Below are 23,241 nucleotides of genomic sequence, written 5' to 3'. Positions count from 1 at the left end.
GCCAAGAATGGAAAGAAAAGATATTCAAGCTATGATGTATAAAGGGAAATAGATTAGAGGCTTTACTTCATACCATCATCATCAATTTTACTACTTTACCATAAATAATCTTTCTCAGAATCCTTATTTTCACCAACCAGTCCCATAGTTAGTTCTTACGTAAGTCCTTATTCCTAGTCTACTACCTGACCCTTGAACAATCAAAGAAGATCAAGAAACATTTTTGAGAAAATCCCAATTTTAATTTTTAATCTTTCACTGTTACTGGTAAAATACCAATACCTCACCCCAATACCTTTGAAAGCAATTTTGAATCTATCAACCAAGAGTTATGATCCAAATGGTAAATGTGATTATCACATCAGACCAATTAGGCACTCAACTAAGAAATACAGGCAGTTAAAAGAGAAGATTGAAAGTCTCATCCATAGTGGCACCTTAACCTAAGAGCTTTTTGAGCAATGAAAATTTGCTTTATCATAGGTTGATTATTTTTTGTATATTGATTTCTTGAACATAAGTCATTGGTTTCTGATGAGTTTTGATTATTTGGGTTTTTATATATGCATGTGAAAAAATCTCAAAAAAAAATATTAGTGATTACTATTAAGAATGAGTATCCTGAGCCATTTTCCTAAACATTGCATTAAAAACCTTGAAATTTTCTAAGGATGAAAGTTTTAGAACTTCACCCTATTTGACCATGATGAACCTTAAAATTTATTAATTTTCATTTGGGCTATGAGCAATGTGATGTCAATTAATTTGCAAATCTTTTAAAACACTCTCCTAAGTTTTCTACTTTTTTATGATTTAATAAATGTAAAGGTTATTACAAACACCTCACCACCTAAATTCTTTGAGCCATATTTTCCCAATTTATTCAGTATTTTGGCTTGTGCTACTTTCATCTTTTTTTTCAATCATTCACCAAACGATCCTTTGTATTCACTTTAAGGAAATTTATTGAAAAAGCCAAATTTACTTGATGTTCCAAATAACCCTTTTGACCATTTTGACCAATGACCATTCAGATGGGTTTACTATCAAAATCCACTATGAGTATGAGTTCCAAAAAAAAAACAGCAAAAAAAAAAAAGAGTTGATTATGAAATCATGTGTATGGGGTATTCATATAAACCTAAAGTTAATCAGAAAACAAGTTATCTCTTGAGAACTGCTTTCTAATAAATATTCATACTTGAAATGAAAAATGGTCATCTTTCAAATTTCTTGCACAAAAAGAGAAAATATTCATTTGCTACCCCTTTTAAGCCTATTGATTATTTTTTCTAAATGAAACATAACTAAGAATCACCCTTTAAATCTAGGGGCAAATTAAAAAAAAAAAGGATCTCATTAAGATGGCATTGGATCTTGTGCTGAGGGTTAGAAAATAATGCCTTATATTAAGGGGCAAGCTTAAAATAATGAGTTCCAAAAATTTTGAACTCATGCAAAAAAAGAAAAGAAAAAAGGAAAGGTGAAATGTGAAAGGTGAAAGGTGAAAAGGCATGTTTTGAGAAAAAAAAAAGATGTTTTAGAAAAAATGATCATTGGTTTGACTATCATTAAATACATTTTTGAGTCCATTTATCCTTTCTTTCAAAACTTTAAACGCTAGTCTATGTTACATCTTTCAAAAAGTCCATTTTGATCATGTCTGAATACTTAAATTGAAAGTTTGTTTCTTAGGAAATCATTATGATTTGATTTTAGATAAATTCTGAATGCTCAAATGTATGATGAAATAAAAAAAAAAGAATAAAAAAGAATGAAGTTTTCGAGTGAAAAGCCAAAAGGGCAATTTAAAGTAAAATTGAAGAAAGCAACTTATGAATTTTCATGCAGCACCAAAAAGGCATTTTGAGGAAACATTAGAAACTTTTCTTTAAAAGTTGAAAGAGATAAATCTCATTATGAAGATTCCCTCTAAGATTTAGGCCTTGTTCATCTTTCAAACCATAATTTTGAGCCTAACATAATTAGTCTTAACATTTGTTAAAATATTACATATCAAGAGCTGAAAGGAGTGCCAAAATAGACTGCACTTTAAAAGACGATTATCATTTGTGAGCTCAAATGAAAAGATATTCTTGTTCTCATTCAATGGGAAAATTCATTGGTGATTAAAATCATTTTTGAGGTGTTAAACCATTGCATCTTTTTAGAAAGATCAAGTTGTGATTCATCATCTTCATTCTAAGTAGTAATCATTGATTTTTAAAAGATTTGATCACATGTGAAAAAGAGTTATGCGGGCAATTACCATTACTATTCTTCATAAGTTTTGAGAAATGTATTGAATCTTAATACTCCTGGTGGGAGATAAGTGAATGCTATAAAAAACCTTTCTAAGGCAAGAAAATGCCAAATGCAAGGGGTTGATATTGAAACAACTCTCTAGAAGAGAAAAATGGTTTCCAAGAATGAAAATGTTTGCTTTCGTGCATAAAAACTTGTCAAGTAATTCAGAGGCTATGTCATGGAAAGATAAAAGGAAAAAAAGTTTTGAGAATCTTATTCCACAATTAAGGACATTTGGTATAAATTCACACATTGCATTCATTGCATTTCATGCATTTCACGCATCACATCCATTTCATATGTTGCATTTATATTTTTCAGAGGAAAGAGATGTTGACTTAAATTTTTGATAAAAATAAAATTTTGATCAAACAAGATTTTACGTAATGGTATATTTGTTAAAACTTTTGAATATCAGTCTTAAAAAATTTCAAGTAATCTTCTTAAAACCTCCAGATACATCTTCAAAACTGTTAAACTTTTTTTATAGTCCTCCGAGCAAGATCTATAAAACTTTCAGGCATGGTCTTTAAAACCTCCAGATCTATTTTTTTTTAAATAATTGAACATTTGTTTTAAAGAATCATTTTCAAAGTTTGGTCTATAAGACCTCCGGGCATAATCACCAAGTCTTCCGGGCAAGATTCATAAATCTTTTGAGCTGAATCTATTTTAGAGTCAAGATTTGTAAGACCTCCAAGCGTAATCTCCAAGTCCTCCAGACAAGATTCATAAATCTTTCAAGCTAAATCTATTTTAGATTGGAGATTTGTAAGACATCTGGGCTAATCTCTAAAACTTCTAATCAAAATTCGTAAGTCCTCTGAACTGAATTTGTTTTAAAGTTGAGATTTGTAACTTTCAGGTACCTTTTTTATAAAATGTTGTGGAGTCTTTGTTCAAAAGAACATTTTTCAATGAATGATTTGCAAGACCTTTAAGCTTAATCTTCAAGTTTTTTGGATGCGATCTATAAGATCTTAGAGCATGATTATCAAAACCTTTAGGTGTCATCCTTAATTTTTTTTTTTTAAGAAGTTGTATGCCTTCGTATTCGAAAAGCCTCTCAAAAAAATGGAAAAAAAAGGAAAAAATTGAATAATTTGAGCCCAAATTTGATGGGTATCTATATCTTTGTGCAATTCTTATTTTACAAAAAATGCATAAAGAGAGGTAGCTATAGACACCCTATTTTGTCTAAATATTTATCAAAATTAAAATGATTTTAAGTTTTGATTTAATTTTAATCTTAATTTTATTTTTGCTTTTTTGGTTTAATTATGTTTTTAGTCAAAGGAAAAGTAAAAATATAAAATGTAAAAATAGAAAACCTAAATTATGAGAATCTAAGATCCAATTTTATGGTTTAATGATTGAATGATTTTTGGGATTTCTTTGATCCCAATCTTCATAAAAATGGAAAAATGCATAAAATCATATCTGAATCAAATCATAGATTTAGTTGAATTTTTTTCAAATTTAAAGGGATTGAATCCCTATATACAGATATCAAGCATACACAGCCAGGGGAATGCATAGAGAATGTAACTGGTGAAAAAACACTACATTCCCTTGTCACCATTAGCCTTTGAAAAAGCCATCATCTTCATCCAATCCTCAAGCCATCACGAGCTCACCTTCAATCCTATTAACAATCTAAACTGACAAAGGAAGTTTAACCTACTGCCATTCCAACATCCCCACACACGAACCTCTCAATTTACAAACATTTCACCTTGCTGTTAGAACACAACTAGCTAAAATCACATTGCCTTTCCAGACCTTTGCTACCTAAACTAGCCACCGAAATTTACCATTACTTTTCTTCACCAAATAGTAAATATCGATGTAAGATCCAACAAATAATCAAAACATGAAAACTAGGGTCGAGCATCAAGAATAGCCACAATACACAAAATGAACGATCAACAACAACACAAAGACAAATAGAAAATTTTACAGAAATAAGTCTTATTGGTAGTGGGTTTTCGGTTTAGGATTCACTTTTATTTAGGCATCTCTAGGAATTCTTTTTAACAACAAAAAGAAAGGGGAAGGATTTTTGAAGAGTTTTCTAGTGACTCAAGTGGTCAAGATTAGGAATTCTAAGAGGTAATAGAATGGGTTTTTGTGTCTAGACATACAAAGTTTAGAGAGTTTTCAAAAATTATCTGGTTTGCTAAAATTATGGGTGATAAAGAAAAAGAAAGCTTGGAATTGGATTCTATAGGCGACAAAATAGAAGTGCAAGTGAAGAAATTAGAGGTGATGCCATTGCTTTTAGGGAGAAAGTGGTGAAGAACATAAAAAGTGGGTTTTGTTTTTGTCAATGTCAAAAGGTACTATGTGGTGATAAAAAAGACAATGCATTGACCAAAAAAGTGGTTTTACTAGGCCTTGGTTATCATTAACCTAGACTTGTAATAAGCCTAAAGTTTGTCCAAAAATAATTTTAGGTTTTTGTCCATCCATTAAGGTAATTTTCATATCTTGTTTATTTATATATTTATTCATTCATTTCACTTATTTTTTTAAAAATCTTTTTATGCATGTTTAAAATAAGATTTAAAGATTGTGAGTTGAAAATGATAATAAAATATTTATAACAAATTCATAAAATCTTACCAAACTATTAGACGGTTTAAATCTCTAAATTAAGTCTTACTAAACTATTGGAAGACTTAATGAACATTTAAAAAAGAATAAAAATTTCAATCATACCAAACTATTTGAGGATTTAAATTTCAAGTTTAATATTACCAAACTATTGAAAGATTTAATGGTTACTATTGAAAGATTTAATGGTTTTCTTCTTAAGACAAAGCCATAAATAAATTTTCAAATTAAAATCTTACTAAACTATTGGAGGATGTGTATCGAAATAAAATCTTACCAAATTATTGAAAGATTTTATGGTTTGTTTTCTTGAATATATATATTACTAAATGGATTTTTTAAAAGCATTCTTAAATAAATTCTATAAATTGATTTTCAAATAAAATCTCACCATACTATTGAAAGATCTACATTGAAGTAAAATCATGACAAACTATTGGAAGATTTTACCAATTGTTTCGTAAATAAAATATATTAATGAATCCAACTATTGTAACGCGTGATCCGTGGACCTAACACTAAGCATGGATGAAATGAGTCACCACCAATTTTTTTGTTGAAGTGTGATTGGCCACCTAAAACATATTCTAATCTACAAAAATAGATGTTAGGTTTAGGAGTCGGTTACACATGGGGAATATTGTAGCATCCCCACAACACCTATCCAAGGATGGTACCAGTTTAATTTCAAATTATCCAAGCCTTGATCATTTTTATGATTTATCAAATAATTTAATATTAAAAATTAATCTTAAAATTATCTCAATAGTTTGGTAGCAATTTAAGATAATTTTCTCACTTCAAAAGTATTCATAGAGATTAGTGTCCCATCCTGAAGAGACTCCGTTGTCAAATTTATTAAAGTATTTTATTTAGTAAAGTCTCTTAATAGTTTAGTAAGACTTAATATGAAGCAATCCTCCAATGGTTTAGAAGATAAATTTTTTTTTTGAAAAATATTGTTCTTATTTTTTTTACTTTTATTGAAGGACTTTTGAAAACTTTTATTTGAGAATATAGTTTATTTTTGTTTGGAAAGATTTTTTATTGAATCATTTTTCTTTCATTTTTTTTTTTTTACTTTTAGAAATAAAAAAGGTAGAAGAAAAATAAAACTAGAAAAATAAATTAAAAAATGGGTTAAAAATCAAATCAAAAAATAAAAATAACATTGAAAAGGGAAAACCTACGATCGGAGCTCCGGTTAGTATGTGGGTCACTGAGTCAACGCATGAATCATGGGTTGTTCAAAATGATGTCGTGCTAGGCTAGTATAAAAGGCACCTTTCAATATTTTTTCTCAAAAATCTCAAAGCTTTTCTCTCTCTAGCCAAAAAACATCTGCCTTCTCTCTAAAAACACCCAAGAATAATGCCAAAAAGTTTAACTGAAAACTTAAAATTCCACCAATTTCTGGAAAACATGCTAGATTCTAGGAACCCTTCGACAAAAAATCACCAAAAAATTCAAATCTTCATCGAAAAACTCATTCAAACCCAAAAAAATCCAAAAAAATCCTAAAAAGTCCTAGAAAGCTCTAAATCATTTCCAAAACCTTCTGCAACCTTAAATTTACCTCCAGAAACCTATAATCACGCCCAAAACTACGAATTAAACCTTAAATCCCAACTTTCAAATTCTAGAAACCCTTACTTCTAGAATTTTTTCAGACCCTTCTCTTCAAAATTTTTTTGTGTGTCCTCTGTAAAATTAGTCCAATTTATAGGTACTCTTAGGATTAATTTTAGGAAACAGACAGAATCAATCCCAGGCTTGAATCCTGGGATTGCATTCTGTCCAATGAGATTTTTAGTCCAAAATTTTAATACTTTAATGGAGCTTTAACCAAGGGATTCTGTTCCTGATTCCTATTATTGTTCACGTGCAAATTGGATCAAAAAAAGGAAGGAACAAAAAAAATAAAAAAAATAATAATATGATATAATAATAATGATAATAACAATGTAAAATAATAATAATAATAATTTATAAAAAATTGTCTAATTGACCCTGACACAAATGGGTCTAACTGGGCCTGAACACGGATAAGCCTAATGGGGCCTGGACACAAATAGGCCTAATTGGGCTAAAACATCAATAGGCCTAATTAGGCCCAAACATAAATGGGTGTCTACAGCTACTCCTCTTTGCACATCTTTGTTAGACAGGGATATTGCAAAGACCTAAATACCCACTCTGATCGAGTCGAATCAAGAATGATCCATGAATTTGAAAAGTGATCTAGACTGAACCAAAATCAAATGACCGTGATAAAATCACAAGTCAAAATGAAGTGACCAGGATCGAGTCAAGATAAAAAATGAACGAGACAAAATATGAATTATAAGGAATGATCTAGATTGAGCCAAGATTAAGAGATCGAGATGAAACTATGAGTCAAAATAAAGTGACTAGGACCAAGTCAAGGTTAAAGATGACTGGGACGAAACAACGAATTATGAGAAATGATCTAGACTGAGCCAAGATCAAGTGATCGAGGCAAAATCATGAGTCAAAATAAAGCAACCAGGATCGAGTCGAGGTTAAAAATGATCAGGATAAAACCATGAATCAAATAAAATGATCTGGACTGAGCCAAGATCAAGTGATCAGGATGAAACTACGGGTCAAAATGAAGTGACCAAAATCGATTCAAGGTCAAAAATGATAGGGACAAAATCACAAATCATGAGAAATGATTTGGATTGAACTAAGATCAAGTGACTGAAATGAAACCACAAGTCAAAAAATGAGGTAACTAGGACCTAGTCAAGGTAAAAAGTGTCTAGGATGAAACCACGAATCATGAAAAATGATATGGACTGAGCCAAGATCAGGTGACCAGGATTGAACCATAGGTCAAAAAAATAAAGCTCAAATATTTCACTCTAAATCTAAAGATTCATAATTTGGACTTTCAAAAATTTGCAATGACTTAGATTAGCAGGAAAGTAAGATTAATAAGATTTTTAGTTTTGCAAAGATTCTAGATTTGCAAGGGTTTCAAGTTCGCAAAGACTTTCAGATTCGTAGGAAAGAAAAATTCATAAGACCCTAAGTTTCACAAAGGTTCTAGATTCGTAAAGATGCAAGATTCGCATTGATTTTTAGGTTCGCAAGAAAGAAACATTTTGAAGAAAGAAAGATTCACAAGATTTCAAGTTTCGTAAAAGTTCAAGGTTCGCAAGAGCTTTCAAATTCACAAGAAAATAAAAGATTCGCATGACCCCAAGTTTCGGAAAGGTTTAAGATTTACAAATATGCAAGAATCACAAGAATTTTCAGGTTCACAAGAAAGAAAGATTCGTAAGACCCCAAGTTTCATAAAGGTTTTAGGTTCTCAAAGATGCAAGATTTACAAGGATTTTTAGGTTCGCAAGAAAGAAAGATTCACAAGATGCAAAATTTGCAAAAATTTTCAAGTTCGTAAGAAAGAAAGATTCATAAGACCTCAAGTTTTACAAAGGTTCTAGATTCACAAAAATACAAGATTCACAAGGATTTTCAGGTTTGCAAGAAATAAAGATCCGCAAGATAAGTTTCGTAAAGGTTTTATATTCACAATGATTTCATAACAAAATTGAAAGAGTCAAAAAGATGAAGTGACCAAGATTGAGTCAAGGTCAAAGATGAATGGTCGAGACAATGCCATGGGTCAAAAATGATCTGACCTGAGTCAAGATTGGATGATTGGGATGATTTCATGAGCCTAAAAGTGACCAAAATTGAGTCAAGGTCAAAGATGAATGATCAAGACAAAAACTATGAGTCATAAGAAATGATCTGGACTGAGCCAAGATCGAAATGAGTGATGATGATATTACAATAATGAATGTCCCATATGGGATCCAAATGTAATGTATATAGTGTTAATGTCATGAAATTTTCATTGTGGTGACAAGGTTCTCAACTTCACCAGTCTTTCTTATTTCAAAAGAAATTTTGTCAACTGATTCATGTCATTCATCTCATCTGGTCATAATTCATAGGTCGTGTTAATCAATCTATCACTATGTTCATCACAAGATCACCTTGCTTGCCCCAATGTAAATCATTTTCTCATGCTCTTTTCATTTATCTCATCTTGTGTTTTTTTTAAAAATGAAAAACTCTTTATAAAAAATATCATTCATTTACTTGCCATCATTCAAATTAGTGACAGACATGACACATTTCTTTGATTCATTTTAGGAATGTTCATTTAATGAAAGATAAGAAGAATGAGTTTTTATTGTTGAAAAGTCAAGATGACTCAAGGGTGAACAAAGGCAAAATGGCAAGAAACATCTAAAATAGTGATTGCTCAAACAATTTTAAACTCCAACTCAAGATCATCTTTCAAAAACATCTTCCATTAATATCTTTAATTTTTAAGCTAATTTTCTAGGTATGAAATTATTTTTTTAAGCTTTCATCTTCACTTAAACTGTCCTTTCGGATTTTCAATTTAAGTCTTCTTTTTTTCTTTTTTGTCTTTTTTTGTTATTTTTTTCCCTTTTTTTTCTTTTTTTTTTCTTTTTTTCTTCCTTTTTTGCTTTTTTCTTTTTTTATTTTTTTTTCCTTTTGCTTTTTTTTTTATACATATTTTTCTTATTTATTTTTATCTTTCTCCTTTATTGACACTTTGATTAAAGCTTTACACAATCCAGTGGTTAACTTGCCCCAATTCAATTTATGATTCTCTAAATCATATATTCATATTTGATCAAAATAAATTTTTAAGGGACGTAATATAGACTAAGGTAAAAGGTGCCAAAGAAAGGGATAAAATATGCATAAATTGTATTTGAAGGGTAATTAAACCAAAGATCATTTTTTCATATAGAGCACATTGGTGTTTTACTTCATCAATTTCTTTTCTATTTTTTCTTTTTTTTTTTGCTTTTTTTTAGCACATTGGCATTTTTTCCCACCAAATTTTTATTTTTCTTTTTGGCAGAGCATATTGGCATTTTGCCTTATCAAAATTTTTCTTTTTTTCTTTTTTTTTTTTTGGTGGAGCACATTGGTATTTTATCCCATCAATTTTTTTTTCATTTTTTTATTTGTTAAGAAAACTTGATCACAAAAAGGGTTTGCCCATAAATATGAGCAAATTTCTCAAACTTTGTCCCTAGTATGGGGGTGATCCTTGGTTAAGGTTTCTCAAAAAACATTTTCAATAGGCTCAAATGGGGTAGCAATGGATAATTTTATTTTTTGAATGATAGAAGAAAAATGGTCATTTCTCATTTCGAACATGAATATTCTCAATGAAAAACATTCATTGGCTAAGAGTAAGCATGTAAGTGAACAATTGCAAAGGTCATGTGTCACATTTTCCAAATTCTTCATCAAATTTATCTTTTTTTTTATTTAGTAGTCTCAATGAATTAATAATCTTCATCTATCAATCAAATAATCATAAATGTTGTTTTCAAAATCAAATACTGAATTATCATCCTAACTACTTGAACATTCATTATTTGGAATTAAAGAATGAATATAAGAAGAGGTATGAGACGGTAAAAGTAAATAATGGTGATTCACACAAAAAAGGAAAAAATGCATTATATCTGTGACTTTTATTAAAATAATGAAAAATAAACTTAAATTCAAACACATAAAAGAGATCCATATTCTCAAGAAATCCTAAGATGATAATCAATTTCAATAAGTCTTCCCAAAGTCATGCCCTTGGATGATTAGGCAAAGAGTCTTTATGGATATTTAGCTCTTTTGATTCATCGAAGCTTATCGGGCTTGGTCAAATCAAACTTTGCACCTTATGCTTGAAAGCAAGACAAGTTTCTATGGAGTGACCTATATTTCCATTATGATAATCACGTGTGGCATTAATATTATACCATTTAAGATAAGATGGCTTCAATGGTTCTAAAAAATTAGGGATACTAGGTCATTCTTGACCAATTTTAAAAATAGCTCAGTATAAATTATAAAAATATGATCAATGTAAGCCCTCTCTTGATTGCTTCTAGATCTTTTCAAATCACTCTCTTGATATTAGGCCTTAAAAATGATGTAGTAATAGGATTACGCCTATATGTAGGTGCTTAAAAAGCTTATTGAGGAGAACTTGAAGCAATATTGTTCACAGTTGAGAGATAAGACTGGTAAGAAACTTGTACAACATTATTGGCTGTTGGATAGTAAACAGGATGAACATATAGTGGATATAAGGTATAACTTTTAGATTATTACCCTTCAAAACTCACCGCTTGGGCTTTATCTTCTTCTTTCTTAGGCGTCCTGTCTTTCTTAGCATTATCAGTCTTTCCCTCTTCAAGCTTACCACTCTTGATGGTATTTTCAATAATCTCTCTTAAGATCACCATATCAACAAAGTTCTTTGTTACGTTCCCTATCATTTTTTCATAATAGGGTGACTTTAAAGTACTTACAAACAAAACCATTATTTTTTTTTAGTTAAGGGTGGTTGCACTTGAGCAACGACATCTCACTATCTTTGGGCATATTTTTTAAAAGACTCATATGCTTTCTTCTCCATGCCTTATAACAAAAGGTGATCAAGAGCCATATCTATGAAGTGACGATATTGGCTAATGAAAGATCTAGTTTAATCCTTCCATGACTTAATACAAGTCTTATCTAGTTAGACATACCATCTTGTAGTAGACCCAATCAAGATATCTTAAAATACATGCATGAGTAGCTTCTCATTGCTGGCATAAGCTACAATCTTATAACAATACATTGTGATATACGTGATGGGACACTTGGTACCATTATACTTCTCAAATTTTGGTACCGTAAACTTTGAAAGAATCACAACATCTATAACTAAATAAAGGTTGGCAACATCCATGAATCCATAAAAATCAATGCCTTTTATAGCCCGCAATCTTTCTTCGATCATGCTCATAGTTTGATTGATCTTAGAGTATTCTAAGGGTACAGTCATCTACAGCTTTTTTTTTTAGTCTTATCTATTTTGGAAATTTAGATTGGCTTATCTACCTTTTTAGTGAATACGAGATTGGTATAGCTCTGAATATTCTCTTGATTGAAATTTGAGAACGTGGTCTATTGTTAATGAAAGCTTGGAGTAGTATGAGTCTGATATGGGCCAAAAGCTGAAGGATATAGTGGCTTAGTATCTTCATGTGAGATGTCCTCATCTATTGCCTTTCCTCTATTTTCCTTTTCCAAAGCTTTTAGGATTCTGCTCAATTTTCCTTGAAGTGCCTCTTGAGCTTTTTCTATTCTTTCAAATCGGTCTACATTGTCTTGCTTTATTTTTTTGGCTCTAGCCCAAGTGTAGTATTAGTGTTGAGCTATCCTTGAACCTTAATTTCTCATAATTATGGTGTAAATTTAAAATAATGTTTATGAATCTATCAAATTATGCATGAGAATGAATGCAATGATACATGAATGCATACATACATTAAAAAAAAGATTAGTAAGCATAATATGCAATCTGCATGTATGTTTATGACTATACGCAAGAAGAAAAAAAATAAAAAAAGATAAAAAATTTAATTAGTCATATCAAAAAATAAAGAATAAACACTATAAAGAAAAAAAAAACAACAACATGATCCTAGATCTTAGGTTAACTATGATGGGTGAGAGGATAAGGCTCTATCTATGGTTGGGCTTTTTAGGGTTAACTATATGCGGTCCGGGTTATTTCTAATATGTTTCCAAATTGTTCCTTACATCATGGTCCATTACAAACTAGTAAGGCACTACAATCTTCACCCATCATATGCTTCAAGCGAAAAAAGTTTAATCTGAATGGGAGTGTTTCGTAGGCCCATGCGAAGACATGAAATCTCATAATAGCATAGCTACTTCACTCCCTCCTAAAGGTAGAGTCTAGGTGGAGGGCTTATGTTATGTACATGCAAATGAATGACAGAAATATATACAATAAATAGACAATTAAGCAAATATAAGCAATGAATGAAAAATAAATGAATAATTAAACATGTATACACAATGAAAAGGAAAATATATAATAAAGCAAATATAAGCAATGAAAAGGGATAATTCCAAATTTATTAAGTAAGGCTTGGATAATAAGAAGTCATTTACTGGCTTGACTCTCATATTTTCCCAGTGCAGTCACCAAACTATCGTAACGCATAGATCCGTGGACCTACCACTAGACATGGATGAAAGAAATCGCCACCAATCTTTTTTGTCTAGGTGTGATTGGCCACCTGAAACATATTCTGATCTACGAAAATAGATGTTAGATTCGAGAATCGGTTATGCATGAGAAAGGTTGTAGCACCCTTATAACGCCTATCCAAGGATGGTACCAGTTTGATTTCAAATTATTCAAGCCTTGATTATTTTTATGATTTACCAAATAATTTAATATTAAAAATTAATCTTAAAATTGTCCCAATAGTATAGTAGCAATTTAAAATAATTTTTTCACTTCAGAAGTATTTATAGAGACTAGTGTCTTATTCTGAAGAGACTCCATCATCGAATTTATTAAAGTATTTTATTCAGTAAAGTCCTCCAATAATTTGGTAGGACTTAATATAAAGCAATCCTCCAATAGTTTAGAAGATAAAATTTTTTTTGAAAAAGATTTTTCTATCTTTTTTATTTTTTTTATATTTATTGAAAAGACTTTTAAAATTTTTTATTTGAGAAGATATTTTATTTTTGTTTAGAAAGATTTTTTTATTAAATCATTTTTCTTTTTTTTTTTTACTTTTAGAAATAAAAATGGCAGAAGAAAAATAAAACTAGAAAAATAAATTAAAAATGGGTTAAAAAATAAAATTAAATTAAATTAAAAAATAACAATAAAATGGAAAAGGAAAAACCAACGATTAGGTCGAGTTAAAGCGCGGGTCAACACGTGGGTCACCGGATCAATGCACGAATTCTATGTTTGTTCAAAATGACATCACGCTGGGCTATTATAAAAGGCACCTTTCAGTGTTTTTTTTCAAAAATCCCAGAGGCTTTCTTTCTCTAGCCAAAACACGTCTGCCTTCTTTCTAAAAATACCTAAGAACAATGCCAAAAAGTTCAACCAAAAACTGAAAGTCCTACCTGTTTTTGAAAACTTCACCGAAAAATTCAATCGAAAATTCAAAAACCCACTGGTTTTTAAAAAACGTGCCAAATTTTGGGAATCTTATTGGAATCTCATCAGAAACTTCAACCCTTCGTCAAAAAAATCATCGAAAAATTCAAATCTTCATCGAAAAACTCATCCAAACTTAGAAAAACACAAAAAAATCTCAAAAAATCTCAGAAAGTCTCAAAAAGCTCTAAATCATTTCCAAAACCTTATGTAACCTTAAATTTACCTCCAGAAACTTAAAATCACGCCTAAAACTATGAATTAAACCCTAAATCCCAACTTTCAAATTCTAGAAACCTTTACTACCAAAATTTTTTTAGACCCTTCTCCTCAAAATTTTTCTATGTATCCTCTGTAAAATTAGTCCAATTTATAAGTAGTTTTAGATCAGTTTAAAGAAACAGACAGAATCAATCCCAAGCTTAAATCTTAGGATTGCATTCTATCCAACAGGATTTTTGGTCCAAAATTTTAGCACTTTAATAAAGCTTTGACCAAGGGATTCTAATCCTGATTCCCATTATTGTTCACATGCAAATTGGATGAAAAAAAGGAAATAAGAAAATAAAGAAAAGGAACAGAAAAAATGAAAATAAATAAATAAATAATAATTTATAAAAAACTGTTTAATTAGACATTGACATAAATGGGTTTAATTGAGCCTGGACACCGATGAGCTTAATTGGGTCCAGACGCAAATGGGTATCTACAGCAACGATGAAGCCTCTTTAAAGTGGAATATTAGTCTCCGTGAATACTTTTGAGATGAGAAAATCATCTTGAATTGCAATCAAATTATTAAAGTAATTTTAAGATCAATTTTTAATAATTAAATTATTTGGTAAAATTATAAAAATATTTTAAGTCTTAGATAACTTAAAATCAAATTGGTATCATCTTTTGGATAGACGTTGTGAAGGTGCTATAACCTTCTTTACATGTAACCACATTTTCGAACCTAAATTTAGTTTTATAGACTAGAATCTATTATTTAAATATATATATATATAAGTTAAGCTTAGAATTCCTATCTAAAATATAACATATTTAAATTAAATAATCAATCGCACCTAAATAAAAAATATTGATATCGACTCTTTTAATTTATATTTAACAATAAATTCATGATTTATACATTATGATTCTAGATGAGCAATTCTTGCACCTTCAACAATGTTAGTTCTCTAGACTTTTATATCGTGTGATCTCTTTCAAATATCTCTTCTTTGGATTTAAGGTTTTTCTCGAGGGATTGCTATTTTTTTATCGCTAACATGGAAAATGTTTTTTTAGGGTTAAAATTAGATGTGGTTAAAAATGTTTGCCAAAAAATTTTTAAATGAATTTGTAGATGACGTGGTAAGGACTTATGTAATAGTTTATCCTCTAATCTTGATTCGTGATTCCGTCACATGGGCGTGTTTTGTTACCCACTTCAACTAGAAGTGCATACATGCTAAGTAAAATTTTTTCATTTTCATTTAATGTGGTGGCAAATGTCATGACCTAAGTATTGAAAATTCAATTAAGAAATTAAGCAAATGTCAATTGGAGTCTGTCCTTAATCACTGGTATATATATTTGACTGTGACAAGTATTAAATTAATGTGACAAGTTTAGAGGGTCAAGCGTCAATAAGATTAATTCAATCAACCCACTTCCTTTGACTAATTCAATAAGACTCTATTGAGTTTGTACTATCTTTTTTTTTCTAATGTAAACTGTGTACATCATTCTTCCAGTCACTTGTTTTCGGTATTTATTGTACAGTTCTTATTACCCACTGTATCATTTAATTAAAAACATTCAAATATATGGCTCCAATGCCAACATAAAATGATTTAATTATTTAGTCATAAAAATATAAAGATTCCTTTGGAGTCATGTGCATGCCCTACTTCTTCATGATGGTTTAACTGTACAGCAAAAAAAATCAATTTTTTTTTTTTTTTTACTTCCCTGAACAAATTGATGATATTACTATAAAAACCTGTTCAAATATTAGATCCATTGTCATATCTTGTTTTGATTACTTAATGAGTGTTGGTTTGAAAAGGTGAAACTTGGTACAATAGTTACCTAATATGTTGATAGAATACTAAATTCATATTTTAATTATCAAGGTTTAAATTCAACTTCAAACACTATCCATAAGTGAATATTGGAAACTTCCTTAGGGAGGATGATGATGGAATGGATTATTAATGATAGTTTTTGACTTTGAAATGATTTATTTTGAAACAATGTCATTACATTGAAGATGTGGGTTGCAAGGTCGTAATCCATTCCCTAGTTACCTTATTTGTTTTTGTTTGTACAAATATATATATAATTATTAAATAAAGAAGAATTTTTTTTTTTTAGTTATTGATCTATTTTTGACCTCTCAATTCCTATCTATTTAACTCATTTAAGTGGACATTATGCGTTTAGATTTTTTAGATAATCTTTAAGAATCTAATTAACATATAAGTTATCTGAGTTAATAATTAATTAATATAAATACAAAATTTTGAAAAAAAGCTAAACATGATTACTTTACATTACTAACTCACTTTAGAAAAATAAGATAGGGGCATTTATTTATGAAGTTAAAATAATATTGTCATGATATAGGCAGGTATCATGATGAGAAAGCGATAGAGCAACAGGAGAATTATTCTTTCCCTTTGTCAGTCAAGACACTTGTTTCAGGAGCAACAACAAAGTATCTACTTCTCTTACTCCTTGAAAATGGCTCAAACTTAAAGCAAGCACCATTTCTGATTCACTGTAACTTCATTGAAGAACTAATGATAGCAGATTTTTATACAGGTAATTGTCTATGAAATTTCATACGTGTTCAATTTAAGTCACAAAATACAACTAAAAAGAAATCATAGGATTATAGTTATGAATTGATTTGTCTTCGAGTATTATGTCCAAAAACTCACCACACTATATCATAATTTTCTCTTGAAAAATGTGCATGACAAGTGGACTTAATGTTTGATTTAATATAGAAATGTGAAAGTGAAACGGAAACTTTTTTTTTTTGAAATTTTTAATCTTGATTTTTTTAGCCTTATATTTATTTAATTAAAAAAAATTATATGCATAAATTCTTTTGAAATTGTGATTTTCGAACGACAATACCAATAGTATGGCAACTGATCCTAACATTTTCTTCTTTCACCATGTTGCCAAGCGTAATGTTTTGTCTTGGTGGTTCTGTTGAGATCTTCGATAGAAGTATGATTTCCTCATTGGAGTGAGTTTTCAAGCATTACTTTTTTGGCATTTTTAAGGAAAAAATATTAAATTCTTGTTGTAGTACCACAAGAATGAAGTTTGATGACAGCAAACAATGGAATGCAACGACAGATCAGTTGGGTAAATCAGGAAGCTAAACAATCATCGATATACCACAGTGGATCATTAAAGACTTTGCTTATTTGAGATTTCCTAGCATAAACACAGATAGACCATCACGCTGGGTTTTTTCTTTTTTGGCCATGTTTGTACTTTGTGTACATACATGAATCAAATTATCATTCTTCAAATTATTTTTTTTTATAATAGCAATTCTACAAATTTAATTAGACAGGAAACTGTTTTCCTAGGCATCAAATTGACACAATTTCATCATTGTTGCTTATGAAATCGTTCAAAGTACACGCTGATTAAATGACTGAGAGCTTATTAATGTGTCAATGAAGCAACTACAAAAGGAATGTTGCCCCTAAGGGAAAAAACAAGAAGAAAGTTACGTCTACGAGCTTGTATCCCAATTTGTACGGCTTTCACATGGGATGGCTTTTGTCGGTTGTAATTAACAGGCTGCCTAATCAGATTTTTCGTGTCGTATGGGTCAGTACCGAATGGAAGCCCACAGAAATAATTTATGTTAATTTAAAGCGAAAAAGAAAAAGCCAGCTACAACGGCCAATAAGGGTTGAGATTTGTCTTTTTCTTATTTATTTATTTAATTCTATCATTTTCATAGTAGTAGTATTATTATATTTCCTAAGTAGTTAATTTGGTATGGTTTTGACTGGGGAGGGAGACAAGGAGGTCATCACACATGGCCCATTGGTGTTGAATTGAGAGACTTGTTTCAGTATCTATATTAAAATTCAAGGAAACTGGAAAATCAGGTGCAGTGCATAGATCTGATTTTAACCGGCAAGCTGTTACCAACATTCCACCAGCCACCTCCACCCTCACTCTTCATATTACACACCTCCTATATATTTTTGACAGTCTCATAAGCACACAAGTTAGGTGTGCTTTCTTTGCTTTTTTTTTTTTCTCAGTTTTTTCTCATTTCATGTGGTCTCAACCTTCCTTATTTCTTGCATCATTTTCTGGTATAAAAATCCCAAATTCTAAACAGAAAGGCAGCAACTTTCAAATCCATCTTTCTTTCTCTCTTTCGTTCACTGAACTTGTTATGTCTTAAAAGGAGTCATTTTTATTGTGTTTCTGGGTAACCTTATGAAGAGGGATCTGCGTTCACATTTGAGTTTAAGGTACTGTAATCTCAATTTGGGTATCCTTAAATTTTCTTTGTTGAAATAGAGCCAAAGGGTACCCAAATAATCTTTTTCTTTGTTGAAATAGAGCCAAAGGTACCCAAATAATCTATCTTTTTTTCTGGAATTTTTGCCTGTTGATCGGTTTTCAGGTTCCTTACTATATATAGAAAGATGGTGGCTGGAAATGGGCTGTTATACCCAATTCTTGGATTTGCATCATGTGTGGCTTTTATTTACATGTCTTTTGGTGACTTGAAGCTTAGTAGTTTCCCTAAGGAACCAAAGTTAAGTTTTGTGGAAAGGAATGGGACTCAGTTCCTTCTGGATGGTAAACCATTGTATGTGAATGGATGGAATTCTTACTGGTTAATGGCCCATTCTGTGGATGAAAACCGTAGACCTATGGTCAGTGCAATGCTGCAAGCTGGTGCAAAGATGGGTCTTACGGTTTGTAGAACTTGGGCATTTAATGATGGAGGTTATGATGCTCTCCAGATTTCTCCTCGGCAATTTGATGAGCGAGTTTTCAAGGTATTAGAGAGATTCACATTTTTTTAATAAATTTTAATGTAATGCAAATAATCTACATTTTTTTTATGCATGACTATTCAGCTTTATAATTTTAATCCTAGATAATCTGGGTGTTCAATGCAAGCTTAAATTTAGCACTTAGGTCTTCATTTTGCTAGGTGTTTGATTTTACATTATTTTGCCTAAATTTACTTCCAACATTTTCTGTTTAAGCTTACATGATAACAGCCAAGTAATTGTGTACGACATAGAAAGGCAGTAAAGAGATTTCCAATGTGCATACTGAAGATGCTTTAGATTATTGCACATTTTTTGCTAGGCTGAATTAGGTTTGTCCTGAATGTAAAGACGATTGTACTCTCTAAAAATGTAATTTTAGAATGCTAGAAATGAAAGAGAACAGAAGCAAAAGCTATTTAAATTACTTCAGTTTCTCATCTGCTTGATTAGAACCTGTCAGAAATCATTGAATCCTTGACTCTTTCACATTCTCTAATGTCACTTAGTGATTCTAGAGTACATTTTTCCCAATTATTGTTATTTATTGTAACAAGTTTAGGTTGTCACAGGCCTTGGATTATGTCATTGCAGAAGCAAGACAACATGGAATTAGGTTGCTTCTTAGCTTAGTAAATAACTTGCAAGCATATGGTGGAAAGACACAGTATGTCAAGTGGGCATGGCAAGAAGGCGTTGGTTTAAGCTCTTCTAATGATTCCTTCTTCTTTGATCCATCAATCCGCAAATATTTCAAGAATTATGTCATGGTATCTGATCAATTATCTAGTTATCTACATTTCAATCATCTCTTTTCTTATATTTGAATACAATTTTCTTCCCCTGCATCATGATGCATGTGTATGACTGTACCTATTCTCTTCAGTAAACTGCTAGTAATTGTACTGACATTACGCTGTTGAAATTGTTAAATCTTAATTTTGAAAGAGGAACCTGATGCTGTAAATGTCTCAGCCACTTGCTTATTACTTTCATCCTTAAAACTGACTATTACTGGATAGAGGATAGGGCCCTATAACAATATGGACCAAATGTTTCACCTGTAGATGACAAACACAAAAGTTACTAACAACAATTTGATTGTGATAGAAAACTGAAACAATGTATAAGTGAAAGGAAATTGCTTACAACATGCTTTTAAGCTGCATGAAGTGTTATACTTTCCTTGTTCTTTCTTCTTTTAGGACAGAAGTGAAGGATGATATTTCCCTTTTGTTTTCTTTTATCAAAAAAAAAAAAAAAACAAAAGTTTTATTAGCCTAAGTTTTGCCTTTTGAAAATGCCGAAGTATTATTCATGTTGATGTGGGGTCCGGAGCTTGAGTGCATCTCATACAGCTTATTATACAGTTTGGCAAATTATGATATGGTATATCTTTATGCGGTAATAACCTGAAATTTGAAAATCAACAATTGAAAATGTAATGAGAAAATCACAGGATAGGTAGACTAGGAATCCTACTATACCTCTCAACTTATCCTTACAAAAGAATAAAAACGAATATGAAATCATGATCTAGGTGTTAGCCTTGGTTATTTTTTGTGATGTTAATGGATGGAGTATATATGGTACAGTTTGGTAGATTATCTGCATATTTTTCAGATGTCTCCTTGTCTTAGTGCCAGCCACTAGTAAGTAGGAAAACATTGTCTTCCCAGGGTCTACTTTCTGCCAATGCAGTTTATACGAAACATCATTAGAAACTTTGTAGAAACATGGTTGTACGAGAATATGGTTGACAAATTGGCCAACTAACATTATGATCTCAAATTCAAGGGGAAAAATATAGTTTGTTGGAAAGATATAGCTGCTTGATTACTTTTTAAATATTTGCAATATCATAAATTCAAAATTGTTTTCTATGCTGCTGTGAAGTCTTATTCTGATCCATTTCTTTTTCCCAGACTGTCCTCACAAGGAAGAACACCATCACCGGAATTGAATATCGGAATGATCCAACCATCTTTGCTTGGGAATTGATGAATGAACCCCGTTGCATGTCTGATCCTTCTGGTGATACTCTTCAAGTGAGTTATGACTTATGAGATCTTACACTATTAAGGAAAAAAAAAAAAAAAAGAGAGAGAGATCATATAGTAGTTATTTTAAGCACTAATATTGACGGTAGATTGGTTTCTAACTTTGCTCTAAACCTCTCACAATCTTGACCAATTATGCTTAACTTAGATGAATGCAATGTTATCTTGTGAAATTTTCATATACTGATTGCTAGTGATTGTGAGTTTCATAATTCTTGTAAATAAGGTTGGCTATTCATGCTCACTTTATTTGGAATAAGTGTTTCCCTCTTCTAGTGAATGCAGTCAAAGTTTGTCCATTGTTTGAAACAAAGCTCAACTTTAAGAAGTTTCTAAAAACTGAAACACAACTCTCTTTCTTTACCGTATAATTGTCATCTTCTTCTTTACTAGAAATGCAGAGGCCTATAAAAGCTCTCTACTTCAATAACCTGAGGGAGGAGAAAATTTTCCTTTCAAAGCTTTAAATTCATTAATCAGAAATATTTTAATTCAGAATACTGTTTCTATATTTCATATGCAGTCATCTCAGAGAGGGAGGGTTTACTTTCTTCTGAGGTTTATTGATTTGTATCTGAATGTGACTTTAATTATACAGCATTCAATTGCAGGATTGGTTAGAAGAGATGTCAGCTTTCATAAAATCAATTGACAAAAATCATCTATTGACCATTGGCTTGGAAGGATTCTACGGTCCTAAAAGCCCCAAGAAGTCTACTGTGAATCCAGAAGAGTGGGCGTCCACCCTTGGTTCTGATTTTGTCCACAACTCCAACATTACAAATGTTGATTTTACCTCTGTTCATATATACCCTGACCATTGGTAAGCAATTTTGACTGACTATTTATGAAATTGTATCAGTATGCATGTAAAAAATCTATTCTATGACACAGAATGAAGCCTGTCATCAGTGGTGGTGCCAGGTTCTGTAAGATTGAGGGTGCAAACTTATGGATAATGACAAAATGGATGGCTAAATGCAACTATGACTTTTGAAGAAAATAACCCTGGGTGGCCACAACTTTTTATGTATCTTTAAACAAGCCCCCAAGCGTAAGTAGAAATCAGAGGATTAGACAAAGTTTGAGGGCCTATGACCTCTGCCCACATGTGAAACCTACTTTCAGCCCTGCCTTTCAAAACTGAACTCTGATTGAAATGTTACATTTTAGCATTTGGCTGTTCTCCACAGTTTGAAAAAAATGTTACAGAAATTTGCCTCAGGTTCAGTTTTTCTCTTGAATTGTGGTATTACCTTATTCTTCAATAAGCATGCGCTGTAGTTAATCCAATCTTCTTTGTTTCCTCTTTGGTAGGTTTCATGACCTAGGATTTGAGGAAAAACGAAATTATGTTTCCAAGTGGGTGCATTCACACATTGAAGATTGTGACAAAGTACTGAAGAAGCCTGTTATGTTCACTGAATACGGCTTGTCAAACCAGAACAAAGACTTCCAGCCATCCCAAAGAGAGCAGTTTTATAGAACTATTTTAGATATCATCTACAAGTCTGCAAAGAAGAAAGGATCTGGGGCAGGTGCTTTAGTCTGGCAATTCTTTGTTGAAGGGATGGAAGAGTATAATGATGATTTTGGGCTTGTGCCATGGGAAAGCCCTTCAATTTACAAACTGACAATAGAACAGTCATGCAGATTGGCTAGAATCCAAGAACATAGTCAAGAAAAGGAAAACTTGAAAGAACTGTGTTCCAAGAGAGATTAAAGCTAGTGCAATCAGAAGATTGAATTCTTTGTGAGGTGATTTGTGCTAGATATAAAAGTTCACCGGTATTGTGCTATTTTTTGTTTTTTCATCTCCATAAAAAATAACGTGCAAGATATAATATAGCACTAGAATACAAGTTTGCTGCACAAATTTCTGTAGCTGTCATGCGCTATCTATAATGATTTAGAGAATCTCAGTGGACGTTTGAATGAAATCCCAGATAATTGTGGTTACAGCACTGATAACATTTCCCAACCCATTGTATAATTTGGAAGAATTTCAGGGGTTGAATGAATCCGGTAAATCTTTTTGACTGCCTTTGACCAAATTCAACCAAATGCTTAGCCTGTTGGTTGCTTCGTTTTGTCAAGTAGATGAAATTATTAACAATGCATCATTGAGCCCCAA

General features: G+C 31.1%; 1 protein-coding gene across 3 annotated transcripts; it reads left to right on the top strand.

The window, feature by feature from the left end:
• The first annotated feature begins 18,027 nt into the window (after positions 1–18,027).
• LOC111309290 (mannan endo-1,4-beta-mannosidase 2-like) lies at positions 18,028–22,997 on the top strand. 3 transcript variants are annotated; one of them, XM_022908336.2, is made up of 6 exons: positions 18,032–18,513; positions 18,669–19,050; positions 19,620–19,817; positions 20,973–21,095; positions 21,719–21,930; positions 22,425–22,997. In XM_022908336.2, the coding sequence occupies exons 1-6, from the start codon at positions 18,479–18,481 to the stop codon at positions 22,828–22,830; spliced, it is 1,356 nt and encodes a 451-aa protein (XP_022764071.2). In that variant the 5' UTR covers positions 18,032–18,478; the 3' UTR covers positions 22,831–22,997. The 3 variants fall into 3 exon arrangements, with proteins under 3 accessions (XP_022764073.1, XP_022764071.2, XP_022764072.2); XM_022908337.2 differs by having other exon boundaries at positions 18,033–18,571; positions 18,613–19,050; XM_022908338.2 differs by lacking the exon at positions 19,620–19,817 and having other exon boundaries at positions 18,028–18,513.
• The last annotated feature ends 244 nt before the right edge of the window (positions 22,998–23,241 follow it).

The sequence above is a fragment of the Durio zibethinus genome, chromosome 2 (assembly GCF_047325235.1).
Source record: "Durio zibethinus cultivar Kanyao isolate XHJ-2024 chromosome 2, ASM4732523v1, whole genome shotgun sequence".
Lineage (NCBI taxonomy): Eukaryota > Viridiplantae > Streptophyta > Magnoliopsida > Malvales > Malvaceae > Durio > Durio zibethinus.
This window is presented reverse-complemented; position numbering and strand designations above follow the sequence as displayed.